The sequence below is a fragment of the Emydura macquarii genome, unplaced genomic scaffold (assembly GCF_026122565.2).
Source record: "Emydura macquarii macquarii isolate MOO-44397 ecotype Brisbane River unplaced genomic scaffold, CSIRO-AGI_Emac_v2 contig_1348, whole genome shotgun sequence".
Lineage (NCBI taxonomy): Eukaryota > Metazoa > Chordata > Testudines > Chelidae > Emydura > Emydura macquarii.
In genome coordinates this window covers 1,051,770-1,073,232 of record NW_027131485.1, presented here as the reverse complement: position 1 = coordinate 1,073,232, position 21,463 = coordinate 1,051,770, and the positions used below count along the sequence as shown (strand labels likewise).

The 21,463-nt window shown below is 42.7% G+C and overlaps 1 protein-coding gene across 2 annotated transcripts in view; it reads right to left on the bottom strand.

Moving 5' to 3' along the window:
- TTYH3 (tweety family member 3) overlaps positions 1 to 17,011 on the bottom strand; it is a 90,541-nt gene extending 73,530 nt beyond the window's left edge. For both annotated transcript variants that reach the window (XM_067550843.1, XM_067550842.1), the window contains exon 1: positions 16,651 to 17,011. In XM_067550843.1, the coding sequence (XP_067406944.1) occupies positions 16,651 to 16,773 (123 nt within the window). In that variant the 5' untranslated portion in view covers positions 16,774 to 17,011. The remainder of the gene's footprint in view (positions 1 to 16,650) is intronic.
- Positions 17,012 to 21,463: the final 4,452 nt, after the last annotated feature.

Here is a 21,463-nt window from a genome sequence, read left to right as displayed (position 1 = left end):
CAGTTTTGATCTAAAGACATCAACAGATGGAGAATTCACCACTTCCCTTGTTAGTTTATTCCTGTTAACCGCCACTGTTACAGTTGTGCCTGATTTCTGATCTGAATGTCTGGCATCAGATTCCAGCCATTGTTACTTTTCTTTGCTGGAGGGGGGGGGGGAGAGAGAGGAGGAAGAGGAGAAGAGGGAGGAGTCAGATCTTTAGTACCTAGTATTTTCTTCCAAGGGAGGTACTATAATCAAGTCATCTCAATCCTTTTTTGATAAGCAAACAAATTGACCTCTTTCAGTCTCATTGTAAAACATTTTCTCCAGCCCTCAAGTCACTTTTGTGGTTTTCTGCACCCTCTCCAAATTTTTTCAGAATCCTTTTTAAAATGTTCACATCAGAGCTGTATGCAGGATTAGTCTCACTAAAACCATATACAGAGATTGTCATCTCACTACTCCTGCGTTAACATATCCAAGGATCTCCTTAGTCCTTTTTGCCACACCATTGCCCTGGGACTTCATGTTCAGTTGCTCATCCATTGTGACTCATCCCTGATTCCTTTTCAGTCACTGCTTTCCAGGATACAGTCCCCCGTTCTATTGATATAGCCTGCATCTCTTGTCCCTAGACATATAACTGTGCATCTGATTGTTTTAAAAACCCAGTTTATTTGATGGGCCCAGGTTACCAAGCAATCCAGATCACTGAGTGCCTGCCTGTCATCATTATGTACCACTCGATGAGTCATCTGCAAATTTTTACAGAGCACTGCTGATATTTTCTCCCAAATTATTGAGGCAACTGTTGAATAGCATCGGGCTTTGTATCAGTTTCTGTGGAGCTCCAGGAGAAACATGTTAATTCTGTTATGAGTTCCTATTAACTGACAGATTTCAAAAAGTAGTTAACCAATTCTTAATTTAAGATGAGCTTTATTGATATTGTCTAGTGCTAATTTTTTAATCAGCATGTCATATGGTATTAAGTCAAAAGCCTCACAGAAGTCCAAGTATGTTTCATCTACGCAGTTACCTTTACCAAATCACTTTTGTAATCTCAAAAGAACAAAGTCACACACACACACACCCCCACCCACCCACCCCGCAAGTCCCCCTTCTACAGTAACGCAAAAATATCTGTATTCAGTGGTTAGCTTCAATTCAATCTGCTGATGAGGGAAATACCTCAGCACCACTAGTCATGTTGTGCTATAGATTTAGCCCCTATGAATATGCAACGTAGGTGGTCTAATGGGTGGTTTGCTATCATATTTCCCAGATAAAACCTGTCCAGGAAAAATGTGTGAGAAGAGCCCCAAGAGCCACCACCATATTTAAATGTGGTTACAACTAACAGTTCTTATCTCAGTAAAGACCAAGCTTTTAATAGAGACACCAACTTCAGGAAATATAGCTTCCTACAGAGATGTGATGGACACATTTCAGAGTTGTTGGGCACATTGGGAGAGGGATATTTATCACTAGACTGCAGCCCAGCTCTGTGCAACTGTGTGATTCCACAAGCACCCAAACAAAACAAAAAAAAGTCTTGCTACACACCAGTGAGAATAAAGCTAATATCTGCTTATTGTTTTCAAATGCTTGAATACACTCAGTTATGAAGTTTATGTTCATTACACATGCAAAAACCTGTATATAATCCAATTAATTCTAAGAAACCAGGGACCAATATCAGAGTCAGCCACCTAATAATTGTTTGCATCCCCAAAATTGGAGAGTCATTCAAGACTAGCCATGCCAGAAGGTTTGGAGCCATGCTTACATTGCATCAAGATTGAGAAGTGATGAAAGAATAGCTGATACACCTTTCTAGAGCATTATTTAAAAAGAAAAGAGTTCTTGTTTTTCCAGGAGATTGGCACACAGATGTCAAGGATTTTTTATTTCACATGTCAAGAAGTGCTATGCTGTTCAGCAAGGGCAGGATTCTGAAGGGGACAAATTCCAAAGGGCAATTACAAAAAAAAAAAAATTAATTAGATAAACTACAATAAAGGAGCTACAGATGAGGCCAGTACATTCCTGAACAGGTATTTTTTAATGACACCTTGCAAAACAAGGAAAAGCGACACAAACATCCCAGTTTTATTTGAGCCTGGTTAACCAATATCCTTACCAGGATCACTGTTTTGTTATCTATTAATTTCCTCAACTGGATAAAGTCAGTAAAAAGGCTGCAGCAAGGACAGGAAAAAACCCCACCCATTTTATTTTAGAAATTGGGTTTCAAGTTCATCCTCCAAATACAATTTAGGACTAGGTTTCCGTCACCTGTCCGGAATAAGACTAGAGCCTCGTCAACATTGATTGAAGACACAGATTCAAGGCCATCCTCTGAATGATCTATTCCTGCTTGGATTGGTTTTCTAATTCTCTGCTGCACTGGGAATGTGTCAGAAATGGGACAACCAGAGGAAAAAGTGAAAGATACTGTGGCTTGCAAGAACCCATTACACATGAATAACAGCAGTAGCTCAGAAGCAGCAGCCCTTCAAACAAGATTTTCTCAGAGGCTAAAAGATTGTCTGCTATAGGAATTCTTTACAGATAGCTGTATTTCACTGGATGCAAGAATATGCAGGCCAACAAATACAACAATAAAAAGGGTAGGGCGACAAAAGACTTCCTCTTGTAATGAGTTGACAAGTAATTCTCTGGGTAAGAATTTCTTACTGGCAGGAGGAAGAAAGGAGAAAATATCATTCAAATCAGTAGCAAGACCACCACTCTACTTCTCCCCACAACCTTTGTTATGCTAACTGGTAGAAGCCCCCACGACCCCAGGAGGAACAAGTCTGGATGGCAATGCAGAGGCTAAAGCTAAGCAGGATGAATAAAAAGCAGCAGAGCCAGAATAAGTGTCCAACCTTGTTATTTACACCCTAGTAGAATGCTCCCAGCATTCTGTACAGGTTCACACTGCAGCTCTAAAGTCGCATTCTAAAATGCACACACTGGGAGCATGTCCATCCATCCTGGTGCAGCATATGTCAATTCAGAGTCCATCTCTACAACTGGGGGACTGGACACAGTTTAAATTCACAGCCCTGGGCTTATCCTCAATGTTAAAGAGCTTAATATGCTTTTCCCAAGACTTGTATTGGAAATATTTTTTCCTTTAAATTGCAGAAGGAAAAGATGGAAAAGCTCAAAAACAGCAGTTAAGAGATTCATTGACAAGCCTGTTGAAATACTATGCCTGCATTGAGCAACTATCATAATTTTGATATTCCAACCCCCTTCTCTCTCACATGCCCATCAGGAATTTTATCCACAGTGGTCTTACTTCCTACAGTCTCCAGTTATCCGGATGAAAAGTGATTATTTGACCCTTCAAAATGATAGTGTTCAGGCTGTTCTCTACATTTAGTTAGATTGAGTGTATTGGGTCATGTTATTAGATTCGCCACATGTGCACTAAAATCCCTTAGACCTAGGTCAGTCTAGGAGTGCTCCACAGAGAATTCTCAGTTTTAGACACTGGAAAACAAACAACCTCCCATAGCTGTGTATTACTCAGACTTCTGAATTAGTGATAATCCAAGAGACTGCAGAAGCAGGCAGCCTTATTACATCAATGGACTGATCAGAAGGAACTACACAATTTGAAACACTAAAAGGAAACTTAAATCTTTGGCCAAGGTCCTGCAGTCGTTTTTTTTTTTTGTTTGTTTGTTTTAAAAACTTCCTTTATCCAACTTGAAGCTTTCAGTTAAAGCAGGAACAAAAAAAAAAAGGTAAATTTAGTTCTCACTATCTATACTCTGCTTTCCACTGAGCTTGGGCAAAGAAGATACATGGGAACAACAGTCAAGTTGACCAGTGTAATAGAACTAAAGTGTCTTGTTTTCAATTTCAGGGGAACATCAACATTCTAACAACTGATTTGTGTGAAAACATTTCCATTTGTTATGAGTTTTATAATGTCTCCACCTAGCCCATTCCCACAGTATTACCAGGCTTCAAATACATTTCCTACACTTGAGGAATGAATAGGACTATTTATCAGATTTGTCTAAGTAAAACTGTGACCAGATCTCCCTACCCACTCTTAAGTCTATAACACTTGGTACTGTCCACGCTAGGCACTGGCACACATGCTATGCTATTTGATTCTCTCTCTCACACACACACACACACACACACACACACACACACACACACGCTCTTTGAGAATGGGCAAAGAACCAAAGAATTTTCCCAGTGGTCTTAAAGTTATCATTGTAGTTCTCACCCTTAATCATCAGGATGCTGAAAGAACACAGCAGCAGGAGGGTCAAGAGAAAATAGATGCCAACAGAAAATATTTAGTCATGTTCCCCCCTCACATTCCAGTCTGACAAGCCCTAGACACTGTCAATCAAACCACTGGACAGCCAGATCAAACCTGGCAGGGGAATGCCAACGTCTTTTAAGCAACTGAATACAAACGCTTTCTGAAGCGGTCACAAAACACCCACCAGCCTTTGAATACAGAGCAGGGGAAGCAGCTAGATACTGTGTAATAGGCTCTCCATAATGCTGACTTTGCTACTTTCATTCATTCAATACCCTTCCCCCACTCAACTTTAACAATTACAGTTCAGCTTGAGGCTCCCAGAGAACAGGCAGAAATTAAAAACAGATTTCTCTTAAAGCACAGCTTGAGTTTCATGAATTCTATTACTCTCAACTTTCTCAGCATTTCCTGGAGGGAGCACTGGGGGAGGGAGGAGAAGAGCAGGACCACAATCATATCCCACCCCTCCTCTAACTGAGCTGGTCTGCAAAAGCAATATACATCAAAATCCTCTTGCCATAGTCTTATCACCTCCCAGCCCCCACAAGAACGTCAGTCTTTAAAGATGAAGGATTCTGAAATGTGGGGAGGAGGGGGAATTTTGCCAGTTCCTTATGAACTAACTGCAAGCTAGCTGAATGCAAACAGAGGGCAGGCCAGAAGTAATGTAGATTGGAATTGCAACAGACCTCAGTCAGTGGAAACATCTGGTTCAACACACCAGCACTTGGCTCAGCCCAGATGCAAATATAGCCATTAAACATCAGTAAGTCACTTTTGTTTACCATGGTTCTCGGTCTACCAGAATTCCAGGTATTCCAGCTAATGCCCACTCTCTAACTCACCAAGGAACTAGGAGTAAGGAGAAGCCACTAACACCATGACAAGCAGAGCATGCACATCCAAACAAGCGGAAGGACAGTAGAAAAAGTCTTTAAAGGGGTGAAGGAAGGGCTTGAAGCAACGGTAGGGTTCACATGCGTGCACGCACACGATTGGGAAGTGCTGCTTTATACTTATTTCAATGAGGTAGTATATTTAAGTCATAACCCCTCTGCTCCACGCCCATTAGATGTATTTTTAGTTTATAGATTGCTAAAATTATGAATCTTACAAGGAGACAACAGGGAATTAGCTAATTAGTTTAGAGGAGAGATTAATTTTAGCCCAAGTCAGTGTGTGATTATTGTTCATGAATTTAAAAAAAGTGCAACTCCTTGATCAATTACAGCATAACCACTTTTACCCTTGCTTCTTTCTCTAACGCATACATGCTACAAGAAACCTCTCTGAATAAGCATCACATTGTACATTTAGGCCAATAAAAGTGTACAGCTGAGGCTTTCCTGTAAGGAAACTCTTGATTAGTCAAAAGAAGTTGAAGGGCTTTCATTTGAATTTTATAAGTTATACTTTGAAGTTTGAACATCAACTTTGAATGGAAGGCTTCCTTGTTAAGATCGATGCAGCATGCATCAACAAAAGTATTTTGTAGGCCAAAAAGTGTGTTCCCTGCACACAGCAGGGATAAACATCAACATTTTTGTGGGATAGATTAATGATTTAGACACTACCTGAATGAAACATTCATGCCACACTTCTAGAAGACAAGAAGCGCCGTGAAGCTAAATTAGATATGCACTCCTAGGGATGATTTGGTCATATAGGATAAAGTACTATTCTTCATACCTCACCAAATCATGCAAAGACGACATTGTAATGCATATGTGTATCCATCTGGTTTTATATTACTATATCCCAATGCATAAATAATAGCAGAAATTGGTGCAAGAACCTTGATTGGGCTTAACTTTTATGTTACTGAACTCTAACCTGTAAGTTTTGGCAGCACAAGTATCCTTGCAATCTTAAGCACACATTAGCAGAAGTTTCCTTATGGCTGTGTGGGGGAGGGTGGGTAGGTCACCAGACCCTGAAGCCTGTGGGTTCCAGCAATTAGAACATGGCACACAGCCTGTGAAAAAGGAGACGTAGCATTTTCAAACTCCTTGCAACACGAGTTACTGTCCATCTTCAAAAAGAGGTCTGCTCCATCCAGCTCTAAAAAAGCTAGAAGTGCACCATTAGGAACCACACAAGCAACTTCTACCCTGCATTTTATGATGAAACTACGCTAGAAACCTCTCCACAGGACAAGAAAACTCCCTCACTCCACCCACAGTGACACACACCCAGTAACGCACTAATCTGTTCTGTTGCTAAATGATTAGAGGAAATGTTAAAATATAAATGAAGCTAAGTGACAGAGTGGGAATCTCTTCTTCAGTGAGCATTACAGGAACGGCAATGAGCTAATGCAAAGTTATTATTTACATCTCTGTAGTGTCTAGCAGCCACAAGCAGAACCCCAGTGCTACTGTATAAAACACAAAAGATGGTCCCTGTGACAGACTGACAATATTCTGAACAAGCCTTATGGAGTTAAGATAATTCTATAAAAGTTTAAGGTAATCATTACTGAATGAGGGTAAATACCGTATTTCCCCATGTATAAGACGCACCTTAATTTTGGGGCCCAAAATTTTAAAATAAATGTATTACGGTACATCACCAGCGCCCAGTTTTTAGACCCCAAATTTTTCGAAAAAAGGTGCATCTTATACATGGGGAAATACGGTACCTTTGGGGTACATTATATTAAAATGCAACTGTGTATGTGTTATTGTGGCATTGCATGTACCTTCCTGAGCAGGGAGTGGATGTTACTGTACTTCCTCCATTATAAACCCTTTGACGCCACCTCTGGAAGGTGCGCATATCTTAATTCAATCTGGATTCTCCAAGGACCAAACAGTCAAAGAAAGTGTTTTTGGATAACTAGCCTGGTTTTAAACAGGCTCATGGCCTTCTTCCTGATCCAGCAACTGGACAGGTCCTCTGGTCAAGGGAGGATCCCAATTCTTAGGCTAGGGTTGGAAAGGGCTGGGCCTACTGAGGTCTCATAAAACTGAGTGCTTGTTCTGAGCTGAAGTTGGGATGAACCAGTAATAAGGAATCCCCTTAGATGGGGAGTGGGGGGTGGTTTAAGGACTGCTCCTGCTAGAACCATGTTAGGGTGAACTCTGGTAAATCTATTAGTATACATGTCACTTCTTTTATTATTAAAGATTTTCTCTGTAATGCTTTTTAACTTAAGCACAGGAAGTGCTGAATGGCACCTTATCACTAACACCTGTTGACCATCTCTGAAGAGAAATCAGGCAGGTATCTTTGGGCAACCTGTCTGTGCTAGGAAGAACTGTGAAGGCAGGGTACTGTGAAGCCCAGAAACACCCCCAGTCAGAAGGGAGAGGGGCATGGGTCTGCTCCCCAAAAGGCAAAGGCTGGGAAGCTGGAAGCCTGAGAATGGGTGCCCTTGTTGGGCCACTGAGAGGGAACTACAGCTGCTCTTGCCCTGAACTTGGACAGTTCCCATCTATCACTGAAGTGACTTCTCTTCTGGCTCTATGTGGAGCACCTATACCGTACATACTCTGGAATGTAAAAATTGAAGGCAGGAAGTCACCAGCCCTAAGATCATATGTGAAAGTAGTAGGAAGGTTTGTCTAATAAGATGACATTAAATACCAAGTGAGTGAAATCTGACTTAAGGGGAAGCAATTTTTATTCAAACTGATTTTTGCTAACATTGAACTCAGAGTAAACAAAAACAGCTGAATATTTAATAACCTCTCTCCATCTCTTCAGTTAAAGACAGAGAGCCCCCAGTCCACATATGGGTCTTCCAAAAGGAGGACTTCAGAAAGACAGGGAAGGCAAGACAAGAGTCCACATTCCTAATATTTCCAGTGTAGTTAAAAAGCTAACCCTAAGCTCAGATGATAGGATATCCAAGGAGCCAAAACCCATATAAACCCAGGCACACCATGCCATGCGCCTACCCATTTCAGAACACCTTTACTAGAAAACCCAAGATCTTCCTCTACTCTTCCCCATAGGGAAGGCACCGGGACTGGAAATTGCAACTTCCACCTAAGACCAACAGGAAGAAAAATGGAACTAGCAGCTATCAAGAGCTCATGCTCACACCTTTCATAGAAATTAGTCACAAACACAATCCTCCTCAGCAACTCTCAGTCATAATTACATGACTGAATCACAATCTGAGGAAAGCTATTAAGTTTCTCTGACACCATCACTTCCCCTGGCTTTCAAGTCTCGATCTTCCTTCCCCATTAGCAATAGCCATTTGTAATTTCTGATGCACTCCAGGAGTAGAACATACGGCACACTACTGCAACCTCCACCATAACACAGGCTTGCACAGATAACACTGGTGGCACAGGACAGTAATTCTGGACCTTACCTTTTGCACACAGGTAAGGAAAAGGAAGCTGTGACTCATCAAGAGTCACAAGAGATGGCAGATGTACTTCTCTCCCTCCCTTCCCCCCAACTGTGAGGTAGGCAGATCATAAAACAAGACCAGGTAGACACTAGACTTAAACCTTCATGCTTATAATATTCAAAAGGAGATCTATGTCCCCAAGCAAGCATTGGTAAGAAGGGAAAAGGAAGCAAGAAACAAATCCTTGTGCACAGCTCTGTAACACACCGTTCAAAGCTGTGGATTAATCAGGGCAAAGCCTCCTAGATTCTCACCCTTAATCTCCAGTGTCATGTCTAATGGGATATGTTCTTCTGGGGTGAGAATTTTTCACTCTCAGAATGAGAAAGAAAGTCTATTAAAAAAAACCTACACAAGTTTCCGCTTGAAACTGTGCTGTTTTCTTGGCTCAAAATTAACATTTCAACAAGGGCTTTGCATACGACAAAGAGAAAATGCCCATCCAAAGAAAGGGAAAAGCAGCAAAACAGGAACAGACTTAAAGAGCAAAATCAGTTCTGCTTGCCATCCACTCATCCTCTGACACCAGAAGTCAGTTTCTGCAGCTAGATTCAAGAGTCCTCTGGCAACTTAAGAACTGTGTTTGAGCTGCACCTCAAGTCTTCAGTTTTTGCACTGGGAAAGGGAGATAGAAATAAGGCCACCTCCAGACACGGGAGCATTTATATACAGCCATACACAGATCTGAAAACTGACAGGTTTTACAGAAATAAGCAACACTGCCTCCCCAGTCTTAAAAAAAAAAAAAATAATCACATGCAGCAATAAGTATGATTCCTTCTAGGTATACAAAGGAAAGTTATAAGTGCACCATGCTCAATTCACCAGGCCAAGTGAAAAACATTTCAGGAACTCAGAACATTTTGGAGCACACAAATAAAGACCAACAAGAATACTATCTTCCAATATTTGACAGCTCTCTGCCTAAGGACTACGCCTACACTACAGCCACAACTACCTATTCCAACTCCAGCAAGGAAACAGAACTGGTAAGACAAATGCAAGCATCTTAATGAAGAAATATGACCAGAGGATTTATAAATAAAGCATCAGTTTCCTGTGAGTTTTTTTTGTTTTTTAATTCTTAAAATTTGACCTCAACCAAAAGATAGATACAAGGCTGTAACACTTGACCAACTATACTCTGGGAGACAGTCTATCCAGCAGGACAAAGGGTTTCAATTTACAAGCAACAGTGCCAAAATGCCAATGGCTGGTCATCAGCAGATTAGACTTCTAATGCTTTTAACTTACATTTTTATTCTAGCTAAGACCTAGCATGATACTTTCTAACAGACATATGCAAAGATTCCCTAAAACCAGAGCTAAACGGCACAGGTAAGACAATGTGCATTCTCCAGACTAAAGTTAACATTAATCCCACATTCTGCCTTGATGAGATGGGCAAGGGTTAGACCTTCCTCTAGCTGAGTAGCAATTTGCCTACACCATCATCAGTTAAAATGATGCTCTCTCAGCAATTGTTGGTCTAATTAGCTTACTCTAATCTATAGGCTGTTTCCAGCAACAGACAGTTCTCAGAGGACTACCTGAAAATGCAGTAGTACAGCGTGGATCAGTGAGCAAGCGAAACTGCAGCCAGAAAGCTTGTAAGAGTTCACTCTCTTCTGTTTGTATACCAGATGTTGCTACAGAACTAAACGCACGGCCCACACAAACGCCAACTTGCAGGGTTTGCTAAAGAGACTTTAAAAAAAAAAAAAAAAAAGCGTTTGCATTTTGGAGTATATGTTACGGTGCTATATCACACCACCATCCCTCAATGATGAAAGAGCTCAGGCCGCAATACTCATCTTGACAGAGGCGTAATAGCTACTCATTATTAAACCATGGGAAACTGGGGGAGGCACCAATTTTTTAGACCGAACTGCTACTTTGGCTTCATTGGAGAGCAACAATGAACTCCTGCAACCCAGCCTCTCCTGACACTATCTGGGAAATAGGCCCAGTAGAACTAACTTGGGAAACAGGCCATCTATCCTTGACAGAAACTTCAAGACTAACCCCGCTAAGAGGTAGATTACCCTCTGACTTTGAGCCAGTTGGTAAGTGGGCAAGAACACGTTATTCAGTACCACTAATGCACATGTTTTGGATTTACAGAAATGCTCAAGTTTCAAGATTGGACTGAGACGCCAATACAGTAGAGGAAGTTCTACAACAATGTATCTAATCCAAATTCTTTGGCAGTTTAGTCTGCACTCCGTTTCTCCATCCAAGAAATAATTTTAAACAAAACAAAAAAAGGACGCTTACGTGTAGGGCTAGTATCTTGTAAAGCCAGCAAATACTAGACAGAATCTGTTTTGATGAACTTCCCCCCAAATCAACACAAAAACCATGCATTAGACTGAAGTCTGCAAACCAATGTGAAGCATCAATGGAATTTAACATAACACCAACCTAGCCTTTTATCTCCAGAATTATGGTAGAGCAAGCTGATCATTAGCCTCATACACAGAGTTGGGAGATGGTATTAAAACAGAAGAAGAGCACTGACAGAGATGGAGGTGTACCCAAGGGAATACTGGGTGACACCACAGTACGGACTGATCCCAAGACTGGGTCTACACTAGACTAATTCTCATCAGTGGCACTATCACAACTCCACCAATGGTAATGATGGAAAGAATGGCATAAACCAGCTACCAATGGTTTACTCACCAAATCATCTTACCTTGTTCATGGCAGGTGTAGGTGACACGATGATTAAGATGCCAGAGGCTGCCTGTACCTCGTCTATTCTAGCCCCCTTCCATGGAGCCACACAGGTGGTTGTAATGGTGGAATTTAAGAAAAAGTGTAGACAAAGCCTGACACACTAGTTAGATGCACTGATTTTACATCTCTAGAGCATTTTGCTCTAGTCTAGTCACAAGTGAAATGGGTCTGATGTACAAAATAAAGATGCCAGTGGACTCTGAACATCTCAGAATCACTGCAAAATGGCAATTAGCTTTCTACAAGAGCCAAATTGAGGTAAGGAGTAAGGCACAGAAGCAGAGCTGTGGGAAAGCTTACATAGCCCTTATTGGTTTATAAATAGGCTTGGCAGAATTCAGTTTATTTTATTTTTTTATAATTGGCAGATTAATTATTGTCTGATCCTTCCATAATATTTCCAACAACTATGAACATTTAAATTGATAATACCTACGTTTATTTGTAAGCATATTTTTAACGCCAGTAAACATGGAGATTCAAAAAGTTTGTGTATTTTAGCCATTAAAATACACAAACTGTCAACATCTCATGTCAAAATATAGAAAGTAAATATCCTGAAAAACAAATTCTAATTAGTTAAGCAACATTTTTCTTAATTTGCCTGTTTATAAATTTCATTCAATAGAAATATGTCAGTTTGTGTGTGCCTGGTTAAATGCTTGTTTGCCAACGTTACCAATCAAAATCTAATCCTCCCAAGTCTATTTATAAAACACTACACAACTGAGTGCTTACAAGTGTTAGTGTATTTTATAACAACTGTTCTTAATAGCTACTATTGGAATTTCCCTTTTGATGGTATTAATACCAAGCAGCAGTCACTCCTAAAACACATTAGCAACAGTTCTGCTATGTTAAAAACCCTCTTAGGACTACGGATCATCTTTCCAGCAGGAAAGATATTCCTGACAGAGGATTCTGGACAACTCTACTCTCAGGACCATAACTAATTGTGATTGTGCCACCCAAGTCACCTGGCAAAATAGAGGAAGAGCTTTTACATTCCTACATTGCTTTAGTCAAGGACAATAGCACAAGCTCCAGAGAATCCTTACTGATCTGGTGGACTGGATCCAAGGGTAATCTGACTGTATTGATGGGATCCTCTCCTGGAGATGCATTTGTTAGACAGTAAAAGTCATAGGAACGGGAGATAGCTTTGCACTGTCAGAAGAACGAGGCTCGGTTCCATTTCCACCTTCACTCCAGCTTATGACTCACTGTAAAATAAACTTTAATAGAACACTGCAGTATGACTCAGGAGGATACAGCTGAAACAACTGTTTATAACTCAAGATATAACTGTTATATCCCACTGATCCATGCAATGGGAAGGTGGGGTGAACAGGTCTATCTGATAAGATACTCTAGACTCTGAGGGCTCCATCTACTGAAATGACTCAAAGAAACACATGGAAACCAGGAACATGAAAACATAGTCCCTCTACCCCCAGAAGCAAAGAAAAACCTCTCCCCTAAATCCTAATCTGTTAGCAGCGGCATAACCATTGTCTCCTCTCTCCCAATTACATATCCAAATCTTTACATGGAGGGAGACACACAATTTGCTGTAACTGATATGAAGCATTTAAAAGGTCTTTAGGTAGTGACACCAGTAAAGAAATCAGAAGCTTTTCAAGAACAAAACAACCTAATCCACCCAGAAAAAGACCTTCCTCTTGGCACTCTTACCACACAGACTGTTCTAACCAGTCAGTTGAGCGTATAGTGACAGAAAGTGGGAGGGCATGAAAAGCCAACCACAAAGATTGTTTAGAGGCCTTCAACAGCCAACAGAGAATACATCCACACACACACCCTTCCAGCTGAGTCAGACAGACTCTGGCATGCTGTTGCCATAAAGATCCTTGACATTCTCACAGACAAGAGGATGTAGTCCCAGTTACTAGAGCACAATGGTCACAGTTGTCTCCAGGCAAACAAGCATAGAGTAGTCCCTCTCCTCAGAGACAGGGCAGCACTGTCTTATTACATACAGAAAAGAGCCACCAATTACAAGCTCCACATGTGCATACACAAGGGTCCCAAAAGACACAGGAAGGATTCAGACTTCTTAGACAAGCGATAAAAGCTTTACATAGGTTTCGGACAACATCAAATAGCTGCTACTTTAGTGTAATGAGTAAGTTTCCACTGTGCTAATAATAGCAGATGATGGAAAGACCTATTAGATCTTGCAAATCCACCTGGAAAAAAAAATACTCTACTCTATCAAAACAGAGGCTACATCAATATTATGGTACTATGTTTGATTTATGTCACCATTCTGTGCTATATTACAGTGGCCATTAAAGCCCATGTTTTTTCTAAATCCCTGTTTCATCCAAATATGAACACAGAACAGCTTTCAAGATCAACATCTTTATTAGTCTGTTTTAAGGAGAACTGCAAAAATCCTCTCGTCTTCGATTAAGAAAGTTCTTTTCCCCAGCTCCCCAGAGGGCCAATCAAGGAAAGGGTTGCTGTTCCCTTAAGAAAGCAATTCCAGTTCGGATTTATTTGGAAGCCCTGTTGGCAAGTGTGCACAGATGCATCAGTTCATGAAAAGGGTCTAACTACCCAATGGCTTGACAATTCTCAGGAGACTGATAAAAGCATATTCTCCCATCCCTTCTTACTGAAGATAGGGGAATGAAAGAATAGAGTGCACCTATTAAGTGTCCAGCATTACTGTCAGTTCCAGTTAGCTAAGCAGGGTGCAATCAAGGACACTGATAGAACTACAAGCTGCCACACTGCATGCTTACACTTTATAGGAAGTTATTTACTCCTAAGATATTGAAAACCAATGGGGGGATGGAAGGGAAAGACACGCCATTACCATATGCTCAGAGGAAAAAAAAAATGCTATTTGCAAATTCCAAGAACCATTTACAGAAGTGCCTATATTTTAAGTACTTAAAGTGCTTGAATAATTTCATGGCAAGTTACTTGTTTTGTATTTAGCAGGAAAAAAAGATACTATGTCAGTAACTGTAAATGGTGGAAGAGGATATTCAAATTCATACTCTAAAGTACTGACAAACCAAGCATTCAAACCAGGGCTTCAGAACAATTGAGAGAGGAAGGGAGCGATAGCAATGTTACTTTAACCACCAGATTAGATTTTCTAGTTCTATACATTATATTATGATCTGCAGGCACGCACACACAAATCCTTGACATGTCTTTCCATTTCCAGAATCGGAGCATCTTCTTTACAGGGTCAGCAACAGGAACACTATGCCTATCTTTATATTTGTTGATGGGGCTGTAGAGCATATTTGCTATACATAAACAGCACTGATGTAGGCAGGGTTGACACACATACACCCCAGTTTCTGGTTTGACAAGAACCAAAAAAGCCACATAGCAGTGGAAAGAACAAGTCCTTAACTAGCACACTCTCTCTCTTTGAAACTATACAAGTCAGGAACAACAGGAGATTTTCTAACCCCAGGAGACTTCACTGTGACACTCAGTCTCAACAGAACTACTGTGAGAGAGTATTTCATAATATACTCAAACACACAGTGCTTGGAAATAGTACTTATATTTTAAACTATTAAAAGCAACACAAGCGTATAAGATACATATTCAGTGACTGATTAGTGTTTCTCTTTCATGATCTAAGAAGAGTTTTCCCATCCTACACTTTTGTTTCTCATCTTCAATACCTCAGACTCCTTGTTTCAATACTGGAAGCAACTACCTCAGTCCACAGATGTGAGCTAAACCACTGGACACGTAGATTTTTTTTTTCAAAATAAACATCACACATCTTGATTTCTCCTCAAACCAAGGAAATTCAGATGAATAAAGTGAAAGCCCAGATGTCAAAGCTCAATCAAAAGACAATTGTGCTCTCCGATCCATAGACATTTCTGTAGCCACCTAAACCCTTAAAAATAATAGTCTTTGCTAGAGTCAATTCTGCAATCTGACGCTACTTAAATCAAAAACACTGTTAGCTAAAATAGCATCTGTCTCTATGGTAGGTAAGCACTACTTAGATGCTTTCCAATTTCTGCATAACGGTGTTGCTGTGCCCTACATAACTAAATATATTCAATGAAGCAAAATGGTGTTTTCAAAGCCAAAGACCGTGGCACAATGAGGCAGTAGAATCACTGCAGCTCCATTCCAAGATGGCAGCAGAGAACACAGATGTTCGAATACACAGATCCACTCCACCATCATTCTAATTAGACAGAAAGTCACCCAAGTACAGGTTGAGCAGTGCAAAGGACATAAATATTCTGCCAGTGTCTCCTCACTGCTTGGTCCTACTTAGCCACAAGGCACTGAGCCATCTGTTTTCACCCAAGCATTTTAGATGGTTTTGGAGAGAGACACTGAATGTTTCCCTGAGTCCCAGCAAAGGCAGGGGGCTGAGCTAGCTGAACCCTTGCTCCAATCCTATATAGGATGGGATATTTGTACAAAGTGGAAGCACAACTATTACCAAAGCCTGGTGCTCATCACTAGAGCCCTGCAAATCCGCGGATATCCACGGATGTGGATATTTGCAAACCATTTTTGTAGATTGTGGATCAGATTCAGATACAAATGTTGTATCCACATAGGGCTCTACTAATTCAGCCACAGGACAGAAGGCAGCACCTGTGCCTCACCTGGGCAGGTCAGCCTGTGGCAGCATTAACCTTCCAGCCTCAAAGAGCCATCTCCCCATCCCCCTTTGGCAGCTTGGCCCAGGGTACTGGTGTTTCACACTCCCCGGGCTTCAACAGCTCTCAGAGTTTGTGCTCCCCGCCCTGGAGGTTAGATAATTTCCTGCCTCTCTCCTGCTGGGATGGGGGGGGACGGGGGAGACACGACACACAGAAGAGCTACACTGCAGACGATAGGCAGAGACAGCAACCTGCCCTGGGCTGTTCTACCCCATGGGGGGAGGGCAGGACAGCCTCTCCATGCCAAGCTGCCCCAGGGCTAATTTACCCCGTGGGGTGGGGAGGCAGGACAGATACCACCTCCCCACGGTGGGACTCTACCCCATAGGTGGGGGCGGGGGGGGGAGGGAGAACAGCTCTACACGATTGGGGGCGGGGGGGGAGAACAGACACCGCCCCCATATCTGCCTCTGGTGGGAATCTACCCCACAGGTGGGGGCGGGGCAGGACAGACTCCCGCACACGCCAAGCCGGCGGTGTCTGAGGAGAAATTGACGAGTCGTCTCCCCCCCCACACACACACACACACACACACACCCCGCCCGGCCCCTCACCTGCTGGTACTCGGCGTCCTCCGGGCGGAAGTCGGCGCTGGCGGCCTCCCAGCGCAGGCTGAAGTGCGGCAGGCGGTGCAGGAGGCTCACCCACCAGGGCGGCGAGTAACTCACCCCCGCCATGCCCGGCCCGGCCGTGCCCTGCCGACCGCTCCCGCCGAGACCCGAGCCGGGGCCCCCGCCTCACCCGCAGCCTGCCGCCGCCGCCATGGGAGTGCGGGGGGGGAGGGGAGATGGGGATTCGCCGCCGGCCCCGCGCGCGCTCTCGCTGGCTCCCCCGAATCAGGCGGCCGGGCCCCCGCTGCTCCCGGGAGGCGCCTTCCCCCGCATGGCGGTGCCGGCTCGGCCCAGGTGAGCGGCTCCGGCTCCAGCGAGCGCTCGCTCTTTGTTCGCGGACTGAGACACCCCCGGCTCCGCCTCCCCGCTGGCCCCGCCCCCACGCTTCCTATTGGTGCCGCCCGAACGCCGGCCACGCCCCCTGGGCGCCCTCCGTGAGTCGAGTGTGCGGGGTCTCAGCCCGCAGGTGGGAGGTGTCGGCTCATGCCTGTGTCACGTGCGGTCAGGGCACTGCGCCGCCACCGACTCACCACCGCACCATCACAGCACTGCGTTGCCACCAGCCCCTCACTGCACCAGCAGCACCTGCCGTTACACCGCCACGTCGCTGCACGGCCACCACGCGCCACCGTGCCACTGCACCATCATGCCACTGCACCGCTGCCATCCTGCACCATCACCATTGCACCATCATTCCACTGCACGGCCACCACGCGCCACCGTGCCACTGCACCATCATGCCACTGCACCGCTGCCATCCTGCACCATCACCATTGCACCATCATTCCACTGCACGGCCACCATGTGCCACCGTGCCACTGCACCATCATGCCACTGCATTGCTGCCGCCCTGCACCATCACCATTGCACCATCATTCCACTGCACAGCCACCACGCGCCACCGTGCCACTGCACCATCATGCCACTGCACCGCTGCCATCCTGCACCATCACCATTGCACCATCATTCCACTGCACGGCCACCACGTGCCCTCACACCAGGCAGTGTCATGGTACTGCACCACCACACATGCCAAACCCTGCAATCATGCACCACCAACACAAGCTGTGACAACACACACCGTCAAGATACTTTTACACCACCACACAATATCACAGCATGCATCCCCCCCCCACTCCCGATGCAACATCACGGCACAGCATTGCCACCACAAATTGCCACACCATACACTGTTATAGCACCGCACTGCCACCAAACTATAACCATCTACCATACACCCGCAGAGCTCAGCATTAATGCAACACACCATGCCAACCCCTGCAATTGTGCACTGCCCCCACCCATTGCCACACTGGGCACCACCACACTATGCACTACACACTCATGGCACTGCTCAACCTACACACACCATGCCATCTCCTGCAGATATGCTCCACTACCACACACAGCACCACTCCATGCTGTTACGAAACACCGCTGGACACCATCGTGACCCTGAACCATTTTATGCCAAACATCATCATGACATGCCATCACACTCACTGTTACTCCATATTACTCTGCAGGCATGAAAGTACGATCACCACCAGCCTTCAGTATGCCTTTCCACATCACCATGCCACCACCATTACATACGTGCAACTTCTCATCACGTAACTATGCTGCCGCACAAGGCCGTGTGACATCACTTAATAATGTAATGCTGACATGTCTTTGATCTTGTCTTCTCTAACATAAATACATAGCAATATATACTGAGGGGAAAAAACAACACATAAAACCCCTAAAACGCTACCTAAACAAGTTACTACAGTGCACAACTTTCTGCCCCAGGGAAAAGGATGAGAGAACAAATAACATGTGACAGATGTATTGTTACGTTGCTTAATGCCCTACAGGAAGGCACTCAGATATTACAGTGATGAGCACACTATGGACCTATGTAGAACAACACGTGTTGCTATGAATCAGCATAGGGCATCAGCGCACATTATGGAGAACAATGATATCACTATGCAACATTAAGAAATTAACATTAAAATAATCTGGGATTATCACATACACTCCACACCCATTCCTGAATTTTACCTTCTCCCTTAACCCCTCACCTACAAAAAAAAATGTTTTTAATCAATTCCTAAACTCTTTGCATTGTCTATGTTACAAAATTTAATGCCAGATTTTGAGAGGTATTTAGGCACCTAAAAGTACCTCTTTTGCATCTTTAAAGATCCCACTAGATGCCTATCTGCACCTTTAGGCACCTAAATATCTTTAAGCCCTGGTCAGCATGATATCCGTTAATTTGGTTCTTCACAATCATGTTTGTACACAATAACTGTTTATACTATAGACAAGTTCAAAGAACAATTTTTTTTAAAAACAGGAAGGGCAGAGGGACAGTACAATTTCCAGAATGCCTGTGTGCAATAATCCTAGAAAGGCAGGAAAGAAACAGAAAGCAAAAAAAAATAAAAGTTAACGCCTTAATTTTAGATTGGAGATCACATACAAATATATCCTTTGGCTAGCAGGTAAATTTGGCTACCTGTAACGTAGACAAGCCATTTCAATGAGTCCTCTTCATCTCTTCCCACATCTTTGTCCCCTACTCCCAACACTTCCACCCTCCTCCCCAAAAAATCAAACCTGCAGAGTGCCTAAATCAATCTCCTTTTACTTCTAGCTGGAGCTGAGCTCCCTGTATTGAGTGAAACTAAATGACACCTAGTCAGTTTTATTCTCTGTGTTGGTCTTAAAACTCAACAGGAGTTGAACTAGAGTGACCAGATGTCCCAATTTTATAGGGACAATCCTGATATTCGAGGCTTTGTCTTATATAGGCACCAATTACCACCACCCCCTTCCACCTCCTGTTCCAATTTTTCACACTTGCTGTCTGGTCACCCTAAATTGAACTGACTGCACTGGTCATGTTCTAACAGCAGAAGCAACACCAAAGTGCTCCATCCTCCCACCCTTCTTGGGCAAGAAACAAAAATACAATCTAAAGTGGGTGTGTTTATTTCTCATCTGCAGTGTTGGAATTGATAGGATTTTTGCCAAAATAATCAATTTGAATGTAGGTCAAAATTAGGGCTAAACTCTGACAGTTTCTCTAAACGGACTATTTGTATGTCAACTTTGTATGAAATTACAGATCCTCCATCTTTCTCCATACACTAGTTCATAGGAAAACAATATTAGAATAATTAGATGGTCCTCAGAAGAGAAGCTAGTAGTGAGATAGCTTCGGGATTGGTGTTATGCCCAGTATCTGAATCAGTGTTGTTCAATATATTTATTAATGATTTCAAGGGCCAGTATATAAACTGTTGATGAAATTTACTGACAATATAGAACAATTTAGTTTAGGAAAAACTAAGGAGACTCATGAGTAACTTCAGATGGATCTAAGTAAATTAGGGAACTGAATAGCATTATAAAAGATTATTTTGAACTTCCATAACTATAAGATAATTAATATTGAGCCAAATAATCTAAACTTGTGTGCGCTGAGGGGTTCTAAATTTGGAGGAACCTCTGAGGAAACAGAACCAGGAACATATGTGAGAAATTCAAAAGTAAAGATGATTGGATAATTGTGATCTTTAATAACAAGTTAGCCAAGCTTAATGGTAACAATATCTCATGCTTTAGGGCACACATTAATTGCTTGCAAGCATCAGTAAAGAATATCTCCCTCCCTCAAATACATATGTTGTACAGCATTTCACATTCATGTAGGTATATCATCTATAGGAGGGAATGCCCTCCGCTGAAGCACTAAAACATTGAATCTTAGTTAATGATGGAAGCAGAATAGTGACCTTGATGGAGTAACACTTTGATCCAGTATGGCAAATATATTAAATATTTATACTTTTCCAGATTTAATAAAGAGGTTTTTAGTGGGCAGCAAGTAAAGTACGTCAGACATAATACAGGCATATAAATAAAGTCAACCATTTTAATTGTTTATTCCAAATTGAACAAGAAGTCAACAGCATACATGTCATGAATGGCATACAGAAATGCATCAATATGGAACTATGAAGACAAGAACTCGAAGGGTGTAACACTGACCCCCATTAAAGTCAGAGGCAGTTTTGATGGTGACTTTAATGGGGGTCAGGGTTACACACCAAGTATTTAAATAGGCAAGTGTAAGACCTCATCCTACTTGTTTATTAAAGGTATGTATATGCTCCCCCATTACTACAGTATCCAAGCACCTCACAATCTTTAATGTATTTCTCCTCACAACACCAGTGGAAGGTAAAGAAGTACCTTCATACCCATTTTACAGATGGGGAATTGATACACAGAAATGCCCATAGCAAGTCTGTAGTAGTGCATGGACTTGAACCTGGGTCACTTAAGTCCTCTCATTCATTTTTCCAAATCCTCTATTGATAGGGGAGTGGGGGTGTTTCCAGTCAGTCCTTTAACAACCCATTCATACTACTCCAGTCAGTTATGTGACAAAAACAGTTCATGTCGTCTGCGCTGCCCCAAGAGTAGCTTTTTAACCCTTTAGCACTAACTGGGTAAGTCACTGCCATGCATATAATTCATACAAATATTACAGAAGATCCACTTCATCACATCTTTTCTCCCTTTGAGACAGAACCAAGCAGGGTCACTTTAACCAGTGAGCTGGGAAAGTTCAAACTCACCATTGTTATAATTAAATGCCCAAACCAATTTCCCATCCCCGTGGTAGCTGTCCTACTAGGAACTTTCAAGACTCTTACAGCTGAGTTTTCATTGCACAGGACAGAGCAGTTTCACT